The sequence below is a fragment of the Ornithorhynchus anatinus genome, chromosome 13 (genome assembly GCF_004115215.2).
Source record: "Ornithorhynchus anatinus isolate Pmale09 chromosome 13, mOrnAna1.pri.v4, whole genome shotgun sequence".
NCBI lineage: Eukaryota > Metazoa > Chordata > Mammalia > Monotremata > Ornithorhynchidae > Ornithorhynchus > Ornithorhynchus anatinus.
The window spans coordinates 3,825,797-3,844,975 of NC_041740.1; the positions used below are offsets into that span (position 1 = coordinate 3,825,797).

The following is a 19,179-nucleotide window of genomic DNA, read 5'->3' on the forward strand; positions in this document are numbered from 1 at the left end:
TTGTGTCCAACCCAATTACCTTGCACCTACCCCAGCATGTAAGACAGTGCCAGGCACATAGTAAGCATTTAACAAATACTACAAATGTTATTATTGTAATTATTAATAAGCCCAGAGAACTTCTCCATGGGGGATGCTGACTAGACCCCTGACCTCCCCTCCCAGGTCCTGTGAACATGAGTGCCACATCCGTACCAGGCAAGAGATAATGCGGCTGAAATTCAGACCGTCCGGTCTATTTATCGTGATTAAGTTGCCTTGTTTTTGTCCGTCTGTCTCCCCTGATTAGACTGTAAGCCCGTCAATGGGCAGGGATTGTCTCTGTTGCCGAATTGTACATTCTAAGCGCTTAGTACAGTGCTCTGCACATAGTAAGAGCTCAGTAAATACTGTTGAATGAATTAATGAATGAAGCTGGCCAAATGTCCACCTTACACGGGCCCAAAGCCCAGGCTGCTGCTCTGGGCAACCTTGTATATCCGAATCAGACATCCCACTCAAGGCATGGAAAACTCATAATAATAGTAGCTATGGTACTTGTTAAGAGTTTACTATGTGCCAAGCACTGTTCTGAGATAGATTCAAGTTAATCAGGTTGGATACAATCCCTGTCCCACACGAGGCTCACACTCTTAATCCCCATTTTCCAGATGAGGGAACTGAGGCCCAGAGAAGTGCCCAAGGTCACAGAGCAGACAAGTGGAGGAGCTGGGGCTAGAACCCAGGTCCTTCTGACTCCCAAGCCTGTGGTTTACCCACTAAGGCACGCAGCTTCTCAAAGAAACAATAAACGTGAAAAGTCCTGATTCTGGAGTTTGGACAAATCAAGCCCATGTTGGCCTACAACCCCTTTGGCCTCTCTCCTCCAGCCTCTGGGGCGGTGGGCAGCTCTGAGGGTTTTCGGGGGTGCAGGAAGCTTTGACCTGTTGGAGGGAGAGCGCATTTACCAATCTGACAGGGTAGTCCCGGCCCCAGCAGATCTTGAGGGAAGCTGGAGTGAAAACCAGCCCATCTGCCGTGTTAATAGATGCTCTGGGCCCAACGCGTGGGAGGAGGCCAAGTGCCTCATGTCGGAGGGGAGGTTTCGGTGACATTCAGAAGGGAGTTTCCCGAGACGGAACAGGCAAGCTTTTCATAGCTCCCAAAGACTGTCCCCGCCCCGTTGATAGAGACATCCGCCTCTCTTCTCCCCGTCTCGTCCCCGGCCTCTGGGCTCGTTCCGGAAGTTAACTGTAATCCAAACCGCAGGCGACTTACCGGGGGTATCTTCCAGACTGAAACGCCGACGGGCAGGAACGTCGAGTTTCTAAGGGGAATCGGGAGGTTGTAGGGTGATCTGGGATTGGCGGCGGAGTCCTGGATCCCACCAAGGATCAGAGGAGGGCTTCCGAAGAGCAGCCCCCAGGTCACCATGTAATAATAATTACAGTATGGCCTCGGGGGGTCACCTCATAATAATACAGTACTTATTACCCACTTTGGGGGTGCCAAGAACTATGCAAGGGTGGATACCTGATAAACAGACCCCACCAGATCCGTCTCACATGGGGCTCCCAATCTAAGGGGAAAGGAAGGCAGGGATCCTCTCCCCATTTTGCAGATCAATCAGTGGTATTTATCGAGCACTTACTGTGTGCAGAACGCTATACTACGTGCTCAGGAGAGGATGATACAGTAAAGTAGGTAGACCCATTTCCTGCCCACAAAGAGCTGGCAGATAAGGAATACAAGGACCAGAGAGGTTAAGGGACTTGCCCAAGTCGGTCAGCCAGTCAACCGCATTTATTGAATGCTTACTGTGTGCAGAGCACTATACTAAGCATTTGGGAGAGTACAATATAATAAACAGACACATTCCCTGTCCACAACAAACTTACAGTCTAGAGGGAGGGACAGACATTCATATAAATAAATAAATTACAGATATGAACATAAGTGCTGTGGGGCTGGGAGGTGGGAATGAATAAGGGGAGCAAGTCAGGGTGATGCAGAAGGGAGTGGGAGAAGAGGAAAGGAGGGTTTAGTCAGGGAAGGCCTCTTGGAGAAGTGCCTTCAATAAGGCTTTGAAGCTGGGGAGAGTAACTGTCTGGAGGATATGAGGAAGACGTGCAATCCAGGTCGGAGGCAGGACGTGGGCGAGAAGTCGGCGGCAAGATAGACAAGATGGAGGTACAGTGAGATGGTTGGCATTATTCATTCATTCAATAGTACTTATTGAGAGCTAACTACGTGCAGAGCACTGTACTAAGAGCTTGGAATGTACAATTTGGCAGCAGATAGAGACAATAATAATAATAATAATGTTGGTATTTGTTAAGAGCTTACTATGTGCAGAGCACTGTTCTAGCGCTGGGGTAGATACAGGGTAATCAGGCTCACAGTCTAATCCCTGCCCAATGACAGGCTCACAGTCTAAACGGGGGAGACAGAGAGCAAAGCAAAACAGAACAAAACAGAACAAGACAACATCATCAAGATAAATAGAATCATGGAGAAATACACGTTTTTAACAAAATAAATAGGGTAATAAATAATATATACAAATAAGCACAGTGCTGAGGGGACAGGAAGGGGGAGGAGCAGAGGGTGGAGGGCGGGGGGAGGAAGAGCAGAGGGAAAGGGGGGCTCAGTCTGGGAAGGCCTCCTGGAGGAGGTGAGCTCTCAGTAGGGCTTTGAAGAGGGGAAGAGAGAAAGAAGGGATGAGAGTTAATTTGGCGGAGGTCACACAGCTGGGCAGTGGCAGAGCTGGGACTAGAATCCCAGTCTCTCGGTTCCTTGTCCGGTGTTCTTTCCACTAGGCCCCACTGCCCCCTGGGTTACCTCAGGACACCTAAAGGAAATCACTTTTGAGGGGAGGAGCTTGCCTTCGGCAGGACCAAGACTTGGCGAATGTAGCAGTGGCAATGCTAAACCACTGTGGGGATGAGGAGTGGGACTAAGACCATGGCTCCTCCATCCACCTTCCCACCTGTGGACGCTGACCCCAATCCCAGCTCCTGAGCGCCAACAGCTAGAGAGGTCCCCTGCTCACAAGCCACTTTGCTTCTGTGTGCCTCAGTTCCCTGCTCTGTAAAATGGGGGTTAAGACTCTGACCTCCATGTGGGATTCGGACTGCATCCAACCTGATCAGCTTCTAACTCCCACAGGGCTTAGTATAGTGCCTGGCACAGAATAAGCACTTAACAAATACCATAAAAAAAAAAAATTTCCCGAGGTGGCCCAGTCTCTGGTCTCTCAGGGCCTGAGTTGGGGCTTGCCCTTCACCCCTGGCAGCTGTGGGCACCATTCTTTTTTTTGTTGCTGTCGTTAAGCGCTTACTATGGGCCTGGCACTGTACTTAGTGCTGGGGTAGATACAAACTAATCAGATTGGAATCAGTACCATCCTGATTAGCTTGTATCTAACCCAGCGCTTAGTATGGTGCCTGGCCCATAGTAAGCGCTTAACAAATAGGTTTTTTTTAAATAAAAGGGATCGTTACAAACAAAAGCAGAAAGATGGAGGAGCAGAAGCCCTGTCAGGCAGGGCCAGAATGCACTGCCCTGTCATCGGCCTTCACCTCGGATCGCCTGCCCAGGAACCAAACCCTTGCCCGTTTCTCAGAAACAAAGCTCTCTGGGCCAACGGTTTCTGCTGCTCTTTGCCCCGATGAGAGGCCCAGCAAGTGACAGCCCGATGCCCGAGCATGTGGTCAGTCTCTCCCTCTACTTGGCCGCACGTCCCTCTGGCTGGACACGCTGATTTTCAGGGTCAGGACTGAAAGACGGGGCATTTCAGGATGCTTTTGCGTAAGAGCTGTTCCGGGGCAGAGGCTGGCACTGCCACTGGCTGTTCTGGAGCTCTGTAAGGAAGAACCTTCAGGCCCTTAGGGTGCAGGGATAAGCTGGATCAGGCAGGAGGAAAAGCAAACCTGCTGCATTTTTTGCTTTTTTTTTTGGTATTTGTTAAGCCTAGTATGTGCCAAGCACTGTACTAAGCACTGGGTAGATATAAACTAATCAGGTTGGACACAGTCCTCCGGCTCAAATGGAGCTCACCGTCATAATCCCGATTTTACAGATGCGGAAACAGACACAGAGACTAAAAACAATAATAATAGTAATTATGGTACTTGTTAAGCACTTACTATGTGCCAAGCACTGTTCTAAGCATTGGGGTAGGTATGATTCATTCAGGTTCGACATAGTCCTTGTTCCATCCTTAATCCCCATTTTCAGAGAGAAAAAGGGTTGCTTCTTCCTCTGTCACCATAACATGGAGAAGCAGTGTGGCCTAGTAGACAGAGAGCATAGGCCTGGGAGTCAGAAGGTGGGTTCAGTCATTCATTCAATCATATTTACTGAGCGCTTACTTTGTGCAGAGCACTGTACTAAGCGCTCGGGAAAGTACAATACAGCAATAAAGAGAGACAATCCCTGCTAACTAATCCCTGGTTCTAATCCCGGCTTCTGGATACACAGATATTCATATCTGTGTGGCCTTGGGCAAGTCACTTCACTTCTCTGGGCCTCAGTTAACTCATCTGTAAAATGGGGATTAAGAGAGTGGTACAGGGACTGCATCCAGTTTGACTGATCTGTATCTACCCCAGCACTTGGAATGGTGCTCGGCACAAGGTAAAGCCCTTACCAAGTACCATGATTATTATTATGATTATAATAACATTCCTCCATTTCTTGCACTCATCGCCATCAGGTCTTCTGACTCCCAGGTCTGTGCCCTTTCATTAATCTACACTGCTTCCCTCAACACATGGCACTGGATGAAGTCTCAGAGCTCCCTGGGTGAGCTGTGTGAGAGGACTCGTACAGATTATTAATTATATCTTTAATTTGTTTACTGATACTAATGCCTGTCTTCCCCTCTAGACTGTAAGGTCGTTGTGGCCAGGGACCGTGTCTGCCAACTCTCTTACGCTGTTCTCTCCCGAGCACTACAGTGCTCAACAAATACGGTTGATTGATTCAATCATATTTACTGAGCGCTTGCTGTGTACAGAGCACTATACTGTTTGGACAGCACAGTTCAGCAATAAAGAGAGAGACAATCCCTGCCCACTCAGGCCACTGAGACTCTCAGGCCCGGGCTCTATCCACTAGGTCACGCTGCATCACATCTCCCTGTTTCCTCTGTCTCCCCCTTCAAAGCTCTCATCAGACTCTACCTGTCCCCCTGCCATTTCCAGGAGGTCTTCCCAGATTTAGAGTGACAGAAGAGATTACCACCCCGCAACCAACAATATGCTACCTTCTGACCTGTAGATAGATCTCTCCACCTCCTTGAGTTGTGACAAAGTGGGATGGTCCATCAGTTGTTTTATAAGATGCCTGCTGTGTGACCGTGGGCAAGCCACTTAGCTTCTCTATGCATCAGATTCCTCATCTGTAAAATGGGGATTTAATGCCTGGGCTTCCTTCTACTTAGATTGTGAGCCTCATGCAAGACAGGGATTTGTGTCAGATCTGATTAACTTGTAACTACCCCTGCACGTAGCACAGTGCTTGACACATAGTAAGCACATAAAACAATAATAATAATAATGCTTAATGCTCCACACTCTCTCCTGTTTGGGGATCGACCCATTCTGTTTTCCCGGAGCTTGTATAGGGAGACAGTCTGGCTGGCTTCACGACGTGCCTGATAAGTGTTGGAATGGCTCCGGGAGAGTGGGTAGTGACAGATGTAAGATGCTAGTTCTTTCTTCTGCCAGGGTTTGCTGATTTTCATGAAATGGCTTGTTTGGTGTTCCTGTCAGTGGAGTGCCCCTCAGGCTCTGGGAATTAAAAAAGGAGGCCAGTCACGTTCACCCAGCCTGTCCTGGGCCCAGTCTGGCCCCAGTTAGTGCCAGTTCCTCCTGAGTTTGGTCTGCTAAGGCTAATGATAATAATAATAATGGTATTTGTTATAATAATAATGACATTTATTAAGTGTTTACTCTGGGTCAAACACTGTTCTTAGCACTGGAGTAGATATAAGTTAATCAGGTTGGACACTGTCCCTCTTCCACAAGGAACGCACAATCTAAGTAAAAGGAGAAACAGGTACTGAGTCCCCATTTTACAGAAGAGAAAACTGAGGCCCAGAGGAGTTAAGTTCATTCAATAGTCGTGGCTCAGTGGAAAGAGCACGGGCTTTGGAGTCAGGGCTCATGAGTTCGAATCCCAGCTCTGCCACTTGTCGGCTGTGTGACTGTGGGCGAGTCACTTAACTTCTCTGTGCCTCAGTTCCCTCATCTGTAAAATGGGGATTAAGACTGTGAGCCCCACGTGGGACAACCTGATTCCCCCGTGTCTACCCCAGCGCTTAGAACAGTGCTTGGCACATAGTAAGCGCTTAACAAATACCAACATTATTAATAGTATTTATTGAGCGCTTACTATGTGCAGAGCAAATTAAGTGACTTGCCCAAGATCACACAGCAGGCAAGTGGCAGAGCCGGGACTAGAACACAGGTCCCCTGGCTCCCAGCCTCAGGCTTTTTCCATTAGGCTACTGCTTATTATGAGCCAAATACCATACTGAACTCTGGACAGAACAAGATTATCATGCCAGACACAGTTCCTGTCCCAATCAATCATTCAGTGGTATCTGTTGAGCACTTACTGAGTGCAGAGCACTGTACAAAGCGCTTAGGAGAGTTCAAGATAACAACTTTGGCAGACATGCTCACTGCCCACGGCAAGCTTACGATCTCAGATGGAGGAAGAACAGTATTTAATCCCTGCTTTGCAGGTGAGGAAACTGAGGCACAGAGAAGTTAGGTGACTTGACTTGGCAAGTGCCAGCCAGGTCCTAGGCTGGACTGGAAGCCGATACTCACTCAACTTCAGGAATGCTCTGTGACATGAGCGGTGGGTCCCTGAAGCTGATGGGAATTGTAGTCCCAGCGGCCTAGGAGACAATCAGACCTTTCAGAAATTTGTCTTCTTCACAACAGCTGCAGCTGCCACTGGGAGACGTGAGCTATTTTCAGGCCTGGGGATCAAAGGGACACAAGCTTTCTCCCCTCTGCTGTCCACCTTTCTTTCCTAAAGGCTTCCTGCCTCCCCATAGTCTCCTCAGAGTGAAGAAACTGTCCTGAGAGTTGTGTCTGAACTGACCACAACTGTACCCCAACTATAAAACCAGAAGCAGCATGGCCTAGTGGAAAAAGCCCAAGCCCGATAATCAGAAGGACGTGGGTTTTAATCCCAGCTCCATCACTTATCTGCTGTGTGACTTTGGGTGAGTCATTTTCACTTCTCGGTGCCTCAGCTACTTCCATCTGTGAAATGGGGATTAAGACTGGGAGCCCCATGTGGGTGGGACATGGGCTGTGTCCAACCTGATGATCTTGTATCTACCCCATTGCTTAGTTCAGTGACTGGTACACAGTAAGCACTTAAATACCATGAAAAAACCCCAAAACACCAACCAACAATGAGAAGATCTTCAGCAACGTGCCTTCTATGTATGAATGGCTAAGGTGGAAACTGCCTCTTAGTCTGATCTTGCCAAGCCAAAGTAATTTTTGGGGCCCAGCTGGATCAGAAGACACAGCAACATGGAGGTAGAGAATAGCACCCCCATCCCCCGTACTCAAACGCAGCATTAATCTACTTAATAAGAACTGTGGTATTTGTTAAGGGCTTACTCTGTGCCAAGCACTGTGGGAAGCCCTGGGGTAGATAAATACAATTAGATCTGACACAGTCTTAGGGGGAGGAAGAACAAAACAAGTATTGAAACCCATATTACAGTTGAGCAAACTGAGGGACAGAGAAGTCACGTGACTTGCCCAAAGGCACCCAGTGGGCAAGTGGTGGAGCTGTGATTAGACCCAAGTTTCCTGACTCCCAGTTGTCCCACTCCCACCAGGCCCTGTCCAGTACTTACACACACATACACACACACACAATTTTGATATTCTGATATTTCACCTTGTCATACTCGCTCATCTCCCAGACAGACGCTTGTTCTCTCTACAGTTTCCACCATTTGCAAATCATATTCCACCTCTGTCTCCCTTTTTAGAATGTAAACTCCATGTGAGCAGGGACATGGGTTTTTCCTTCTATTGTACTTTTCCAAGCACTTATTACAGTGCAGTGCACTCGGCAGGCACTCAGTAAATAGTATTAATTACAACTAACTCCCCCTTTCCCTCCAAGGTTTGTCTCACTCAGTCAGTAGTCCAGAGAGAAATGGGGTTGCTTCTTCCTCTCTGTGCCACCATAACATGAAGAAGCAGTGTGGGCTAGCAGAAAGAGCACGCGCCTGGGAGTCAGAAGGTCGTGGGTTCTAATCTAGGCTCCACAACATGTCTGCTGTGTGACCTTGGGTAAGTCACTTCACTTCTCTGGGCCTCAGTTACCTCATCCGTAAAATGGGGATTAGGAGTGTGAGCCCAGTGTGGGATAGGGACGGTATCCAACCTAATTGGTATCTACCCCAGCACTTAGAACAATGCTGGGCATATAGTAAGTGCTTGACAAGTACCAAAATTAGTATTACTATTATTATTATAACATTCCTCCATTTTTCGCACTCATCGCCGTGTCCAGCAGCTGACCTGTGACTCTAAATGGTTTCGGTCTGGGAGCGGTTATGGGAGGGAAGGGGAAGAGAAGGGCCAGGAGAGAGACATGACAGAAAGGAAGTGGGAGGAAAGAGGGGTCTCTAAAGAGTCAGGTGGTCCCAAGACCTTGTGCCTATGCTCTGCACATTGTGAGCGCTCAATAAATACGACTGAATGAATATTCTGTATGTTACTGCGGCTTCCTCAACAAACTTCGCTTCCGAGTTCAGAGCAGAGCGACTCACACTGAAACCTGATGGATGTGGTTGACTAGCAGAGCCTAATTTCTGGTTTTTAAGGTCAGACACATAGGCCACAACGTGGCCTAGGGGAAAAGAGCATGGGCCTGGGGGGCTTGGGTTCGAAAACCAGATCTGACACTGGCCTACTCGGTGGTCTTGGGTAAGTCACTTTGCATATCTCTGCTGGGCTCAGGCAAGCCTCCATAAGGTGCTGATCCCAAAACATTGTGGAGGAAGGAGATGGATTTGGGGGCTCATGACTTTACCTCTCCTGGGACAGGTCTGAGCAATGTGTTATTCTGTTTTCCAGATTCTGCTCGGTAAGAATCATAATATGCCATGACCGACTAGCTAAGGCATTTATTACCTTGGCAGATGGAGGATGAACTTAAAAACATATATTAAACAATAAAATATTACTGTTTACCCACCTCGAAAAGCAAAGCAAAAACAAGCCAGGCTTTGTTTTCTTTCGGAGTTTTCTTGTTTTCTTTCCTTTCTCTCCTCCACCACATTCCCCGCACCCCCTCTCCTCCCCGCCGCCATGGTGATAGGTGCCAAAGGAATCAGGAAAGGAATTTATGAAGATTAAAGAAAGACCACAGATATCCATCAACATGACCTTCACCAGAACAGCTAGATACACAAGGCTCTCATGAAGACATCACTCAACCCCACTCAATGGTGAAATCAAAACGAACATCGTTTTGTGTTCCTGTGGCCCTGACCCCAAACGGGAAACAGAGGGAAAGAGAGGGATTAGCAGCCCACGAACCAGCCGCCTAAGGAATTTCCCAGGTATTGGAGCCGTAGCTGTGGAGCAGCGTGGCTCAGTGGAAAGAGCACGGGCTTTGGAGTCAGGGCTCATGAGTTCGAATCCCAGCTCTGCCACTTGTCGGCTGTGTGACTGTGGGCAAGTCACTTAACTTCTCTGGGCCTCAGTTCCCTCATCTGTAAAATGGGGATTAAGACTGTGAGCCCCACGTGGGACAACCTGATTCCCCTATGTCTACCCCAGCGCTTAGAACAGTGCTCGGCACATAGTAAGCGCTTAACAAATACCAACATTATTATTATTATTATTGTTTTCACTAAGAACGTACTATCTGCAAAACACTGAGCCGAGTGCTGGGATAAAGGACCCGGGTCAAAGTCAGACGAGGTCTAATTGGAAAAATGTGTCATCTAGAACACCTGGGAAGGCTGGGGTCGGGGAGGGAATAAAGGGAAAGTGGAGGGAGGAAGGGAGAAATCTGTTTTAGACACTTGAAACCAACCACTAGATTGAAAGTACTCTGCAAGCAGACAACTCATAAGCTAATTCTACTGCACTCTCCCAAGTGTACAGTGCTCTGCCCAGAATAGGTACTTAATAACTGATACCGATTGACTGACTGGCTTTAAGTCTTTCTACCTTATTCACTGGCCCTCCTCACCCGCTTCTCACACACTTTGATCCCCCATAGTCCATTTCCTTGTAAAACCCCATCCTTGTCTTGTCCAGCTCCGCCCCCTGTCCCTCTCTCACATCTGCTGGACGTTAGTCCTCCCCACTTTCAAAACCCTCCTCAAATTCCACTCCTTCCTACAAGCCTTTCCCAACTAATTTTACATTCCCTGCATTTATAGTTGTCCTTCAGGTTAAAATAAGGGAAAATCCATTCATCTGTGGGTGCTGATCATAACTGACAGGTCAAAGCAAGGCCCACAATCCCAGACTCATTGGCACCCACAAAAAATTGTTTCTTGTTATGTTGCAGCGCTCGATGTTTGTTGCACTTTAAACTGTTTTCTCTTTGGCCCCTTTGTCTTTCTCGAGGAAGCAGTGATAGGCAGTGATGCCTAGTGGACAGAGCATGGACCTAGGAGTCGGAAGGACCTGGGTCCTAATCCCTGCTCCGCCGCTTGTCTGGTGTGTGTCCTTGGTGAGCAAACCACTTTGCTTCTCTGGGCCTCCATTACCTCATCTGTAAAATAGGGATGAAGACTGTGAGCCCTATGTGGAACAGGGTCTGCATCCAACCTGATCAACTTGTATCTACCCCAGTGCTTAGTACAGTGCCTGGCACATGGTAAGCACTTAACAAATACCAATAAAAAAAGAAAAAAAAGATTGGGAGCCCCATATGGGACATAAATTGTGTCCAACCTGATTATCTTTTATCTATGCTAGCACTTAGTACAGGCCTGGCACATAATAAGCACTTAAAAAAAGGAAAAGTTTTTGCTCGGAGAGCCAGTCCCCCCTTGCTAGCAGTGCATGACGTAGGTCTGTCCTAGGCAACTGTCTCCCAGATTTCAATAGGGGATGGAGCATGGTTTGAGGCTTTGTATCACCGAGTCCTTAAAATGTCTCCTCTGCCCTTCCTGGCTTCTGACCTCCCAAATTCAGCTCTCCGTGCGGCAGCTGTTTGGGTAGCCTGCTGTCCCTCAATCTCTCTCATGTCCCACCCAGGGTAGCCGGATTAAGCTGAGGCTAATTTGCTAGGTGCTCAATAAACACCACTGTTATTACAAAACTTATGACTAAACAGAAATTCAAATGATCTTTCCTTCCACTCTTCAGTCCGGCGCTTGTTGTCTGCCTCCTACTCTTTTCTTTCGTTACTAACCCTCTAGAATGAAAACTTCATGCATTCAATCGTTTTTACTGAGCACTTACTGTGAGCAGAACACTGTATTGGGAGAGTACAATACAATAAACACATTCCCTGCCCACAACGAGCTTACAGTCTTGTTGAGGGCAGAGAACAGGTCTCCCAATTCTGTTGGATTTTACCCTCCCAAATGCTTAGCACTGTGCATTGCACTCAGTAAGTGCTCAATAAATACCATTGATGATGATTAGTAGCCAAAAGCCCACGTGTCTGGTCAGTGTGGTTTTATGCATCAATCAGTGGTATTTATTGAACGCTTACTGAGCGCAGAGCACTGTACTAAGCTCTTGGGAGAGTACAACAGATAGATGCACTTAATACAATGCTCTGCACACAGTAAGTGCTCAATAAATATCAGTGATGATGATTACTAGCCATAAGTCCATGCTACCAGTCAGTGCAATTTTATGCATCAATCAATCATCAATGGTATTTATTGAGCGCTGACTGCCTGTAGAGCATTTTACTAAACCCTTGGGCGAGTCCATTATAACAGATACATTCCCGGCCGACAAGGAGCTGACCATTTAGAGGGGAAGATAAACATTAAAATAAATTATGGATATGGACAAAACTGCTGTGGGACTGAGGGTGGGCTGGAGAAAGGGAACAAATCCAAATGTGAAGGTGACGCTGAAAGGAGGGGGAATAGGGGGAATGAGAGCTTAATCAGGGAAGGTCTCTCAGAGGACATGTGAATTTAATAAGGCTTTGAAGGTGGGGGGAATGATGGTCTGCCGGCTATGAAGGGGGAGGGAGTTCTGGGTCAGAGGCAGGACAAGAGTGAGGCCTGCGGTGTGAGCCCAAGGAAACTTTTGCATGAGGTTTTCACCCTGCTTTTGCCTTCTGGATGGCGGGATATGGAACTCTAGATGTCAACCGAGCGAGTGCTGCCTTCAGGCCCCCCAAAACCAGAGCCCAGGGTGGCTTGAAGGGGGGAGGGCCGAGATCCCAGCCACATGAAGATCCACAGAGCAGCGGATGAAGGCCGATGGATACACCACGGGATCCATCGCTCTCCACAGAGCAGGCCAGGAAAATTCCCGAGCCCTTCGGCTACTCCGGGGAGCTTTCAGATGGTGGGCCTTCTGGAGATCGGTGGTCCTGGGTCACATCCCTTGGGGGTGAGTTAGGGGCAGAGAAGAGGTGTTGCCTGCCTCCCCACCCCTCTGGAAAAGTGTGCAAACAACAGCTTTCCCCACAGGTCACTGGGGCAATCCTGCCCTGTGGATTCCCAGAATTTCCTGCAAAAACTTTCTAGTTAAATTTTAGCATCTGACAAAGTTCCACGGGCTGCCTTTTGACTCAAAGACAAAAATTTTTCTTTCCTTTCCTCCTCCCAAGATGCCTTCTCTGCTAGTTCTACTGTAGTGAACTCTCCCAAGCGCTCAGTACGGTGCTCTGCACACAGCAAGTGCTCAAAAAATACCATTGATTGATTCAGTATCCCTACTCCCTTCCCAGCAAATACCTGCCTGCCTTCTCCCAGCATCTTGCCCACCACATCACATGATGTCTCTCCCTATTTCCACCACCGTCCCTCCAGGAGCCATCTTCTGACCCTCGGGATGTCCATGTGAAAATCCGGACCTTTTCCCTATACCCAAACCTTGTCTCTGCTCTCTCACCCAATTTGAATTTCAATTCATCTTCTCTAACTAAATTCCCATTTCCTCTGTTCTTTTCTTCCCCACTGGGGCTCCCTCGAGGCCCCCTCTGCCTTTAAGACTCCGTGCAATAGATAGCACTTTGGCTTCTAACCCATCACCATTATCTGTGGACCAACTCACCCACGGAGGAAGGTTCATCCTCACCGATCCCTTCGCTGTTCTTTGAGACTGGGCCTAGGGTAGAGAGCACGGGACCGGGAGTAGGGAAACTGGGGTTCTACTCCCAGCTCTGCCACTGGCCTGCTGTGTGACCTTGGGTAAGTCATTTAACCTCTCTGGCCCTTCAGTTTTCCTTATCTGTAAAACAGGTGCCTTGACCTGTTCTTCCTCCCTTTTAGAGTGGGAGCCAGGCAGATCTCTAAGCAAGAGTGAATCTCTGAGGCATATCCCACCCAGCTCCAGACCCCATTCCCCCATCTCCAGTTTTTAAAGCCTTACTTGGTAGTCAAGGAGCAGGGAGGAAGAGAAGCAGTGTTGCCTAATGGATAGAGCATGGGAGTAAGTAAGAAGGACTTGGATTCCAATCCCTGCTCTGCCACCTGTCTGCTGTGTGACCTTGGGCAAGTCACTTCACTTCTCTGGGCCTCAGTTACCTCATCTGTAAAATGAGGATTAAGACTGTGAATCCCCACATGGGATTGGGAACAGGGACTGTGTCTGACCTGATTATCTACACCATTACTTAGTACAGTGCCTGGCACATAGTAAAAACTTAAATACCAAAAAAAAAAAAGAAATGGAAGCATGTCAACAGCTCTGGCTCCTGCCCACCACTTTCCACCCACCCCATAATAATAATAACTTCAGGGTTTGTTAAGCTCTATATGCCAGGCATCACCCCATCTAGAGAGGGAGAGCTGCAGCCAGATTCCTCCAGAGTTCTACGGTGAGCCTGTGCACACCTCAACCAAACTGTCCCAAAGTTTCCTGGGTCATTCTGGGAATCTCTTCTTGAACTTGAATCTCAATGATGTGGACGGAGGGTGGAGACGACTGGCCAGGAGGGATTTCAATGTGCCCAACTGCCCATCTCACCACCGGGTGAGAAAACACAGAATGCATCACCCCGCAACTGCTTGAAAGAAAACTAGAGCAGCCCCTGAGGAAGGGAAGGAAGAGAGAAGCATTACAATATCTATACAGCCCAGCCCAGGAGGAGGCTCACAGAGGGAGACACCTGCAGACACACACACAAAAACACACACGCAAACACACGCAGACTCATGCTGGTCTCTCTTTAAACCACTAAGAAAAGGATTGAATCCTGAAAAGAGAAAAAAGATCATTTGGTCCATCTTGGGCCAATCTACTATTAACAACAACAACAAAAAAAAAACACCCCAACACACTCCCAGACACCAAAACCACACCTCTGTGACAGCCTCACATGCATAAGACGCGGAACCTGTAAAGAAAAACAAACAAACCAAAAAAGATTCCGGGTCCTCCTTCCTTCACCGTGCGTTTTGAATACAGCTCAGGGAACCCCGTCTCGCTCAGCCCGAAGCCAATCCAGTCTTTGAATTTCCCCAAATGAAAGACAGCACGGAATAATCACAAGAAGCCGGGGCCAAGCGCAAGGGACGGACAGAAGCTGCACTCACGTCTCTGAAAAAAATCCTTGCTGCTCGGCTCCGAATGTCCACCTACCCGGGGCTTCTCGCAGCCCCTCAGCTAGAAGCAAAATGAGGCTCCGTCACTGCTGCCAACGCTCCCCCCCAACCCCCCCCGACTGCTGTCATCGCCTCAGCAACAGATGGGGATTGGATCCGGGCGTGTTCCTTGTGCCCGGTACAGTGGGCCCGGCCCCGGGTTTCCTCTGCCCTAGCAGGCTCCTTGCCTGGGGGAAGGGGCACCGGAGACGTCTGCAGAGACTGTTATTGCAGGAATGCTGAAATCCATCAAAACTTGGGGGCTGAAAGGGGAGGGGAAGACTTACGGGTCTTCCGAGACCAGGCGGAAAGAGGACCTGTGGTCTTTTGGAAAGGCAGGCGGCGGTGCAAGCCGAACTGCAGAAATGATGATGCAGCAATTGATGACAGCTGGAACCCAAACCCCTCCCCAGCCTGCTTTCTGCCCCCCACCCCATCAACACCACCCACCTCGCAGGCACAATCTGGTTGGCTCCCGGGGAGAGGGGATGGCTGGGTAAAAATGAAAAGTTTGGAATTTGGGGATCTGGATCGATCGCTCGGTCAGCGGTATTTATTGAGCTCCTGCTGAGGGCACAGCACAGTTCTAAGTGCTTGCAGGTGGTACCCTAAAATCAGTAGACACAGTCTCTGCCCTGGTGGAGTGTACCGTCTGAAGAGGAATTCCTCTCAGGGTCCTACCTAGACTGGAAGCCCCCAAGCGCTTAACACACTGCTTGGCACATAGTAAGCGCTTAACGAATACTATAATTATTGCTCAGCCCTAGGGCAAGAGGAACTCACCACCCAGAGGCCCCATGATGAGATTGAAGCTATCCCATATGGAAATATCAGTCAAAAATAGTCAAAGCCCTCCGAAAACCCTACCTCCTCCAATAAACCCTCCCACCTTAATCCCCGATAGCCCAAACTGTACAAAACCCACCAGAAACCGCTAGCACTCAAATATTTATCTCCACCCACCCTCAGCACGTGGACATGCCTATTTATTCGACTGCCCATTCCGTTCTTTGTTTTGGTTACTCTAATATATTTTTCTGCCCAACTCCCCGATTTAAGTGTGAGCCCCTTGTGGTCAGGAAACATGTCACTTTGCTGTCATCCATTTCCCGTTGGCTTAGTACAGTGCTCTGTGCCCAATGGACACTCAGTAAATACTAATGCTGTTATTACCACTACAATAAGGCGTGATCCCTGGCAGCAGCGAGAGAGGTGTGTCAGGAAATAAACCAGCAGATAGGGAAGAAAGCGACTTTGGATCCGGTTTTGGGGTCCAAAGTCTCGTGCCTTTAGGTTATAAGGCAGACGGAGTTCAGCCCAACGCAGCGACAACGGTGATTCCATGGTCGTAAAGCCAGATGACTGAGAGGTCACCAAGTCTGGAAGGGCAGCTGCAGCCAGATGGCCTTCCCTTGACCGATTTAGCTAGAAGCAGGCCCGTCTGGCTTCCAATATTTCCCAGCAGCAACAGGCTTGTCCCAGCCAACCTGAGAAATCGACATGAAGGAAGCCCTCTGGTTTTTTATTTTATTTTCTGGTATTTGTTAAGCACCTACTATGTGCCAGACACTAAATTAAGTCCTGGCACTAATCAGTAGGCACAGTCCCTGGCCTGGTGGTGTACCGTCTGAAGAGGAATTCCTCTCAGGGACCTCCCTCCTAACTAGACTGGAAGTCCCCAGTGCTTGGCACATATAAGTGCTTAACAAATATTACAATTATTGTTCAGTCCTGGGGCAAGAGGAACTCACCACTCAGAGAGCCATGGCAAGGCTGAAGCTATCCCACATGGAAATTTCAGTTAGAAAAAGTCAAAGCCCTCCAAAACCACCACCTCCTCTAATAAGCCTTCCTGCCTTAATCCCCAATAGCCCAAACTGTATAAAACCCACCAGAATTAGATACAAGTCTAGGTCCCACATGAGGCCCAAAGAAGTGAACTGGAGCCCAGAGAAGTGAAGTGATTTGCCCAAGCTCCCACAGCAGACAAGTGGCGGAGCCAGGATTAGAATCTGGGTCCTTCTGATACCCAGGCCCGGGCTCTATTCACCAGGTCCCGCTTTTTTCCTGGTTCTCTAAGGAGGGGTATCTACAGCGCGAAGCCAGAAGAGAGGATAAAACCCTAAGCCAAATTTCTTCCTCTCTGCATCCCGGTCCAGAGCATAGGACAAAATGTGAAAGGGAAGGGGGAAGAGAAGCTGTTGCTGACAGTGCAGTGATCCAAGTCCTGGGGTTGATTAATAATAATAAATTATTGTGGTATTTGTTAAGTGCTTACTATGTACCAAGCACTGTTCTAAGAGCTGGGGTAGATAGAAGGTAATCGGGATGCACACAGTCCCTGACCCACAGGAGGCTCACAGTTTTAATCCCCATTTTACAGATGAGGTTACTGAGGCATAGAGAAGTTAAGTGACTTGCCCAAGGTCACAGAGCAGACAAGTGGCGGAGCACAGACCTGAAGCCACCAGGTGGCCCATCAGTGCCAATTTCAGAAGACGTATGTGCCCATGGAGACGCTTCCTGTGACCCTTGTACCCAGAGACATTGAGAACACCAGGAGTCCCTGGGCGGAATTTTACTTTTCCAAAGAATTGGTATCTTTTACCATGCCTCTGCAGAACCCCAACTCAACCCCAGGGTGGCCGATCCCCCCATAGTTGGAAGCTGGATTTGGCGGGGAAAGGTTTTGGAGGGGAGAGCCATGCACTTCACTTCAAAACAGACAGCTCCCTCTTCCTGTCCTTCCAAAGACCCGGTTAGTTTCAGTTCCTCTTAGCTGGAAAGGGCCAGAGAAAGATGCCTCCATCCACCAAGCGCTCAGCAACTTTCTGTGATCCAAGGCGATCGCAGTGTGGGAAGGGGATTGACCACAGACGGTCTATTACTTACTGGAGTCTGAACTGCCAACTCTGAATTCCATCTCTCAGCCCCTCCCTTCATTGGAGAGCTGGGGATCCACCCATCAGCACCCTTCTTTCTTCTTCATGGTATTTGTTTAAGCGCTTACTATGTGCCAGGCACTGTTCTAAGCACTGGGGTAATGAAGCCCAAGGAACTCGTGGGCTCCAGGAGCAGGGATTTGGCCCCTTCCTCAATATCTCCTTCGCCGGCTCTCTCCTCCCTCTCTTGCTGACCGTCAAGAAGGTCCAGATCCCCACTCCCCTCTGGACAGGGAGACCATCCCTAGCCAACTCGGCCACCGATGTGGATTGGCTGCCTCGGGAAACAGATGCATAAATCAGGCCGGGACCCTCCCCGCCTCCCTCCCCTCCCCTTAACCATCGCCCCCCCCCCCCCCCCCCCCCGGCAGCTCATAACTGTTCATTAAACACGCAATTCCTGTTTGTCCAATGGACCCAATTCCAAGAACCATGCTGTACTAACCTGGAATGGGGAGGTCTAATTCCACCCATGGCACCACCTCTCCTAGAGCCCTTATCAACATCAAATACAATACGATTAAATAAGCACCCTCCTAGTTGCGTAACAAATGGCTAACGGTGGAATCAGTCCTGAATCGCTTGACCTCCTAGAGGAAAAAGTAACAGATTCTTTCGGCCGGAATGTGGCCCAAGTCTCATGGCTCTTCTCTAGCTCAAGTCCTGGCCGCTCCAGGGCGGGTGGGCTCTGTTGGAGTATTTCCTGAGTATAGTTTAAAGCAGAGAGCCAGGAAACCATGGACTCACTCCTGGGAGAAGACGGGGGCCTCCAATCCAGGTTGGGTCTCCTAATGGGGAGAGGGTGCGAGTGGTCCCTGGTTTCAGTCGAAGCCTTCTCTCTGCCTGAAGACTTAAGACTTCTGATGGGCCACCTGAAAACCCAAGGTACTACTGCCTTCACATAGCAGTTAGGATTGTGCTGAATTGTGCCCAGGACACCAGCTTTTCTGGAAATGCCTAGAATTTCCTGCCCTGCCTCTGAGGGGTCCCAGGAAAGACCCCACCACCACCACCCACACCCACACACACATACAGAGGAAAGAGAGAAAACCTGGAAAAACAAGAAGTGACATGGCTCCATAGGGTCTTGGCTGTCTCCCACAGGCTTTCCTTTTCCACCCAGAAAGGTGAAATTCCCATTCAAAATGGGGATAATAATATTTATTCATTCATTCAATCATATTTATTGAGCACTTACTGTGTGCAAAGCACTGTACTAAGCGCTTGGAAAGTACAATTCAGCAACAGAGACAATCCCTACTCAACAACGGGCTCACAGTGTAGAAGGGGGGAAACAGACAACAAAACAAAACAAGTAGGCATCAATAGCATCAATATAAATAAACAAAAGTATATATACATATCATTAATAAAATAAACAGAATATTAATAATAAATACTTATTAATGACAAATATTGGTCATAAGTAGTACTTTATGGTATTTATTAAGTGCTTAC

General features: G+C 48.5%; 1 protein-coding gene across 5 annotated transcripts in view; it reads right to left on the minus strand.

Moving 5' to 3' along the window:
* PRKAG2 (protein kinase AMP-activated non-catalytic subunit gamma 2) overlaps window positions 1-19,179 on the minus strand; it is a 173,426-nt gene that overhangs the window by 112,583 nt on the left and 41,664 nt on the right. The window contains exon 1 of one of the 5 annotated variants that reach the window (XM_007667869.3): window positions 17,672-17,954. The exons of 2 other annotated variants lie outside the window; for them this stretch is intronic. In XM_007667869.3, the coding sequence (XP_007666059.1) occupies window positions 17,672-17,722 (51 nt within the window). In that variant the 5' untranslated portion in view covers window positions 17,723-17,954. Of the gene's footprint in view, window positions 1-14,554; window positions 14,574-14,731; window positions 14,813-17,671; window positions 17,955-19,179 lie in introns of those variants that run through there. 2 more of the 5 variants (XM_029078159.2, XM_039913890.1) reach the window with 2 other exon arrangements.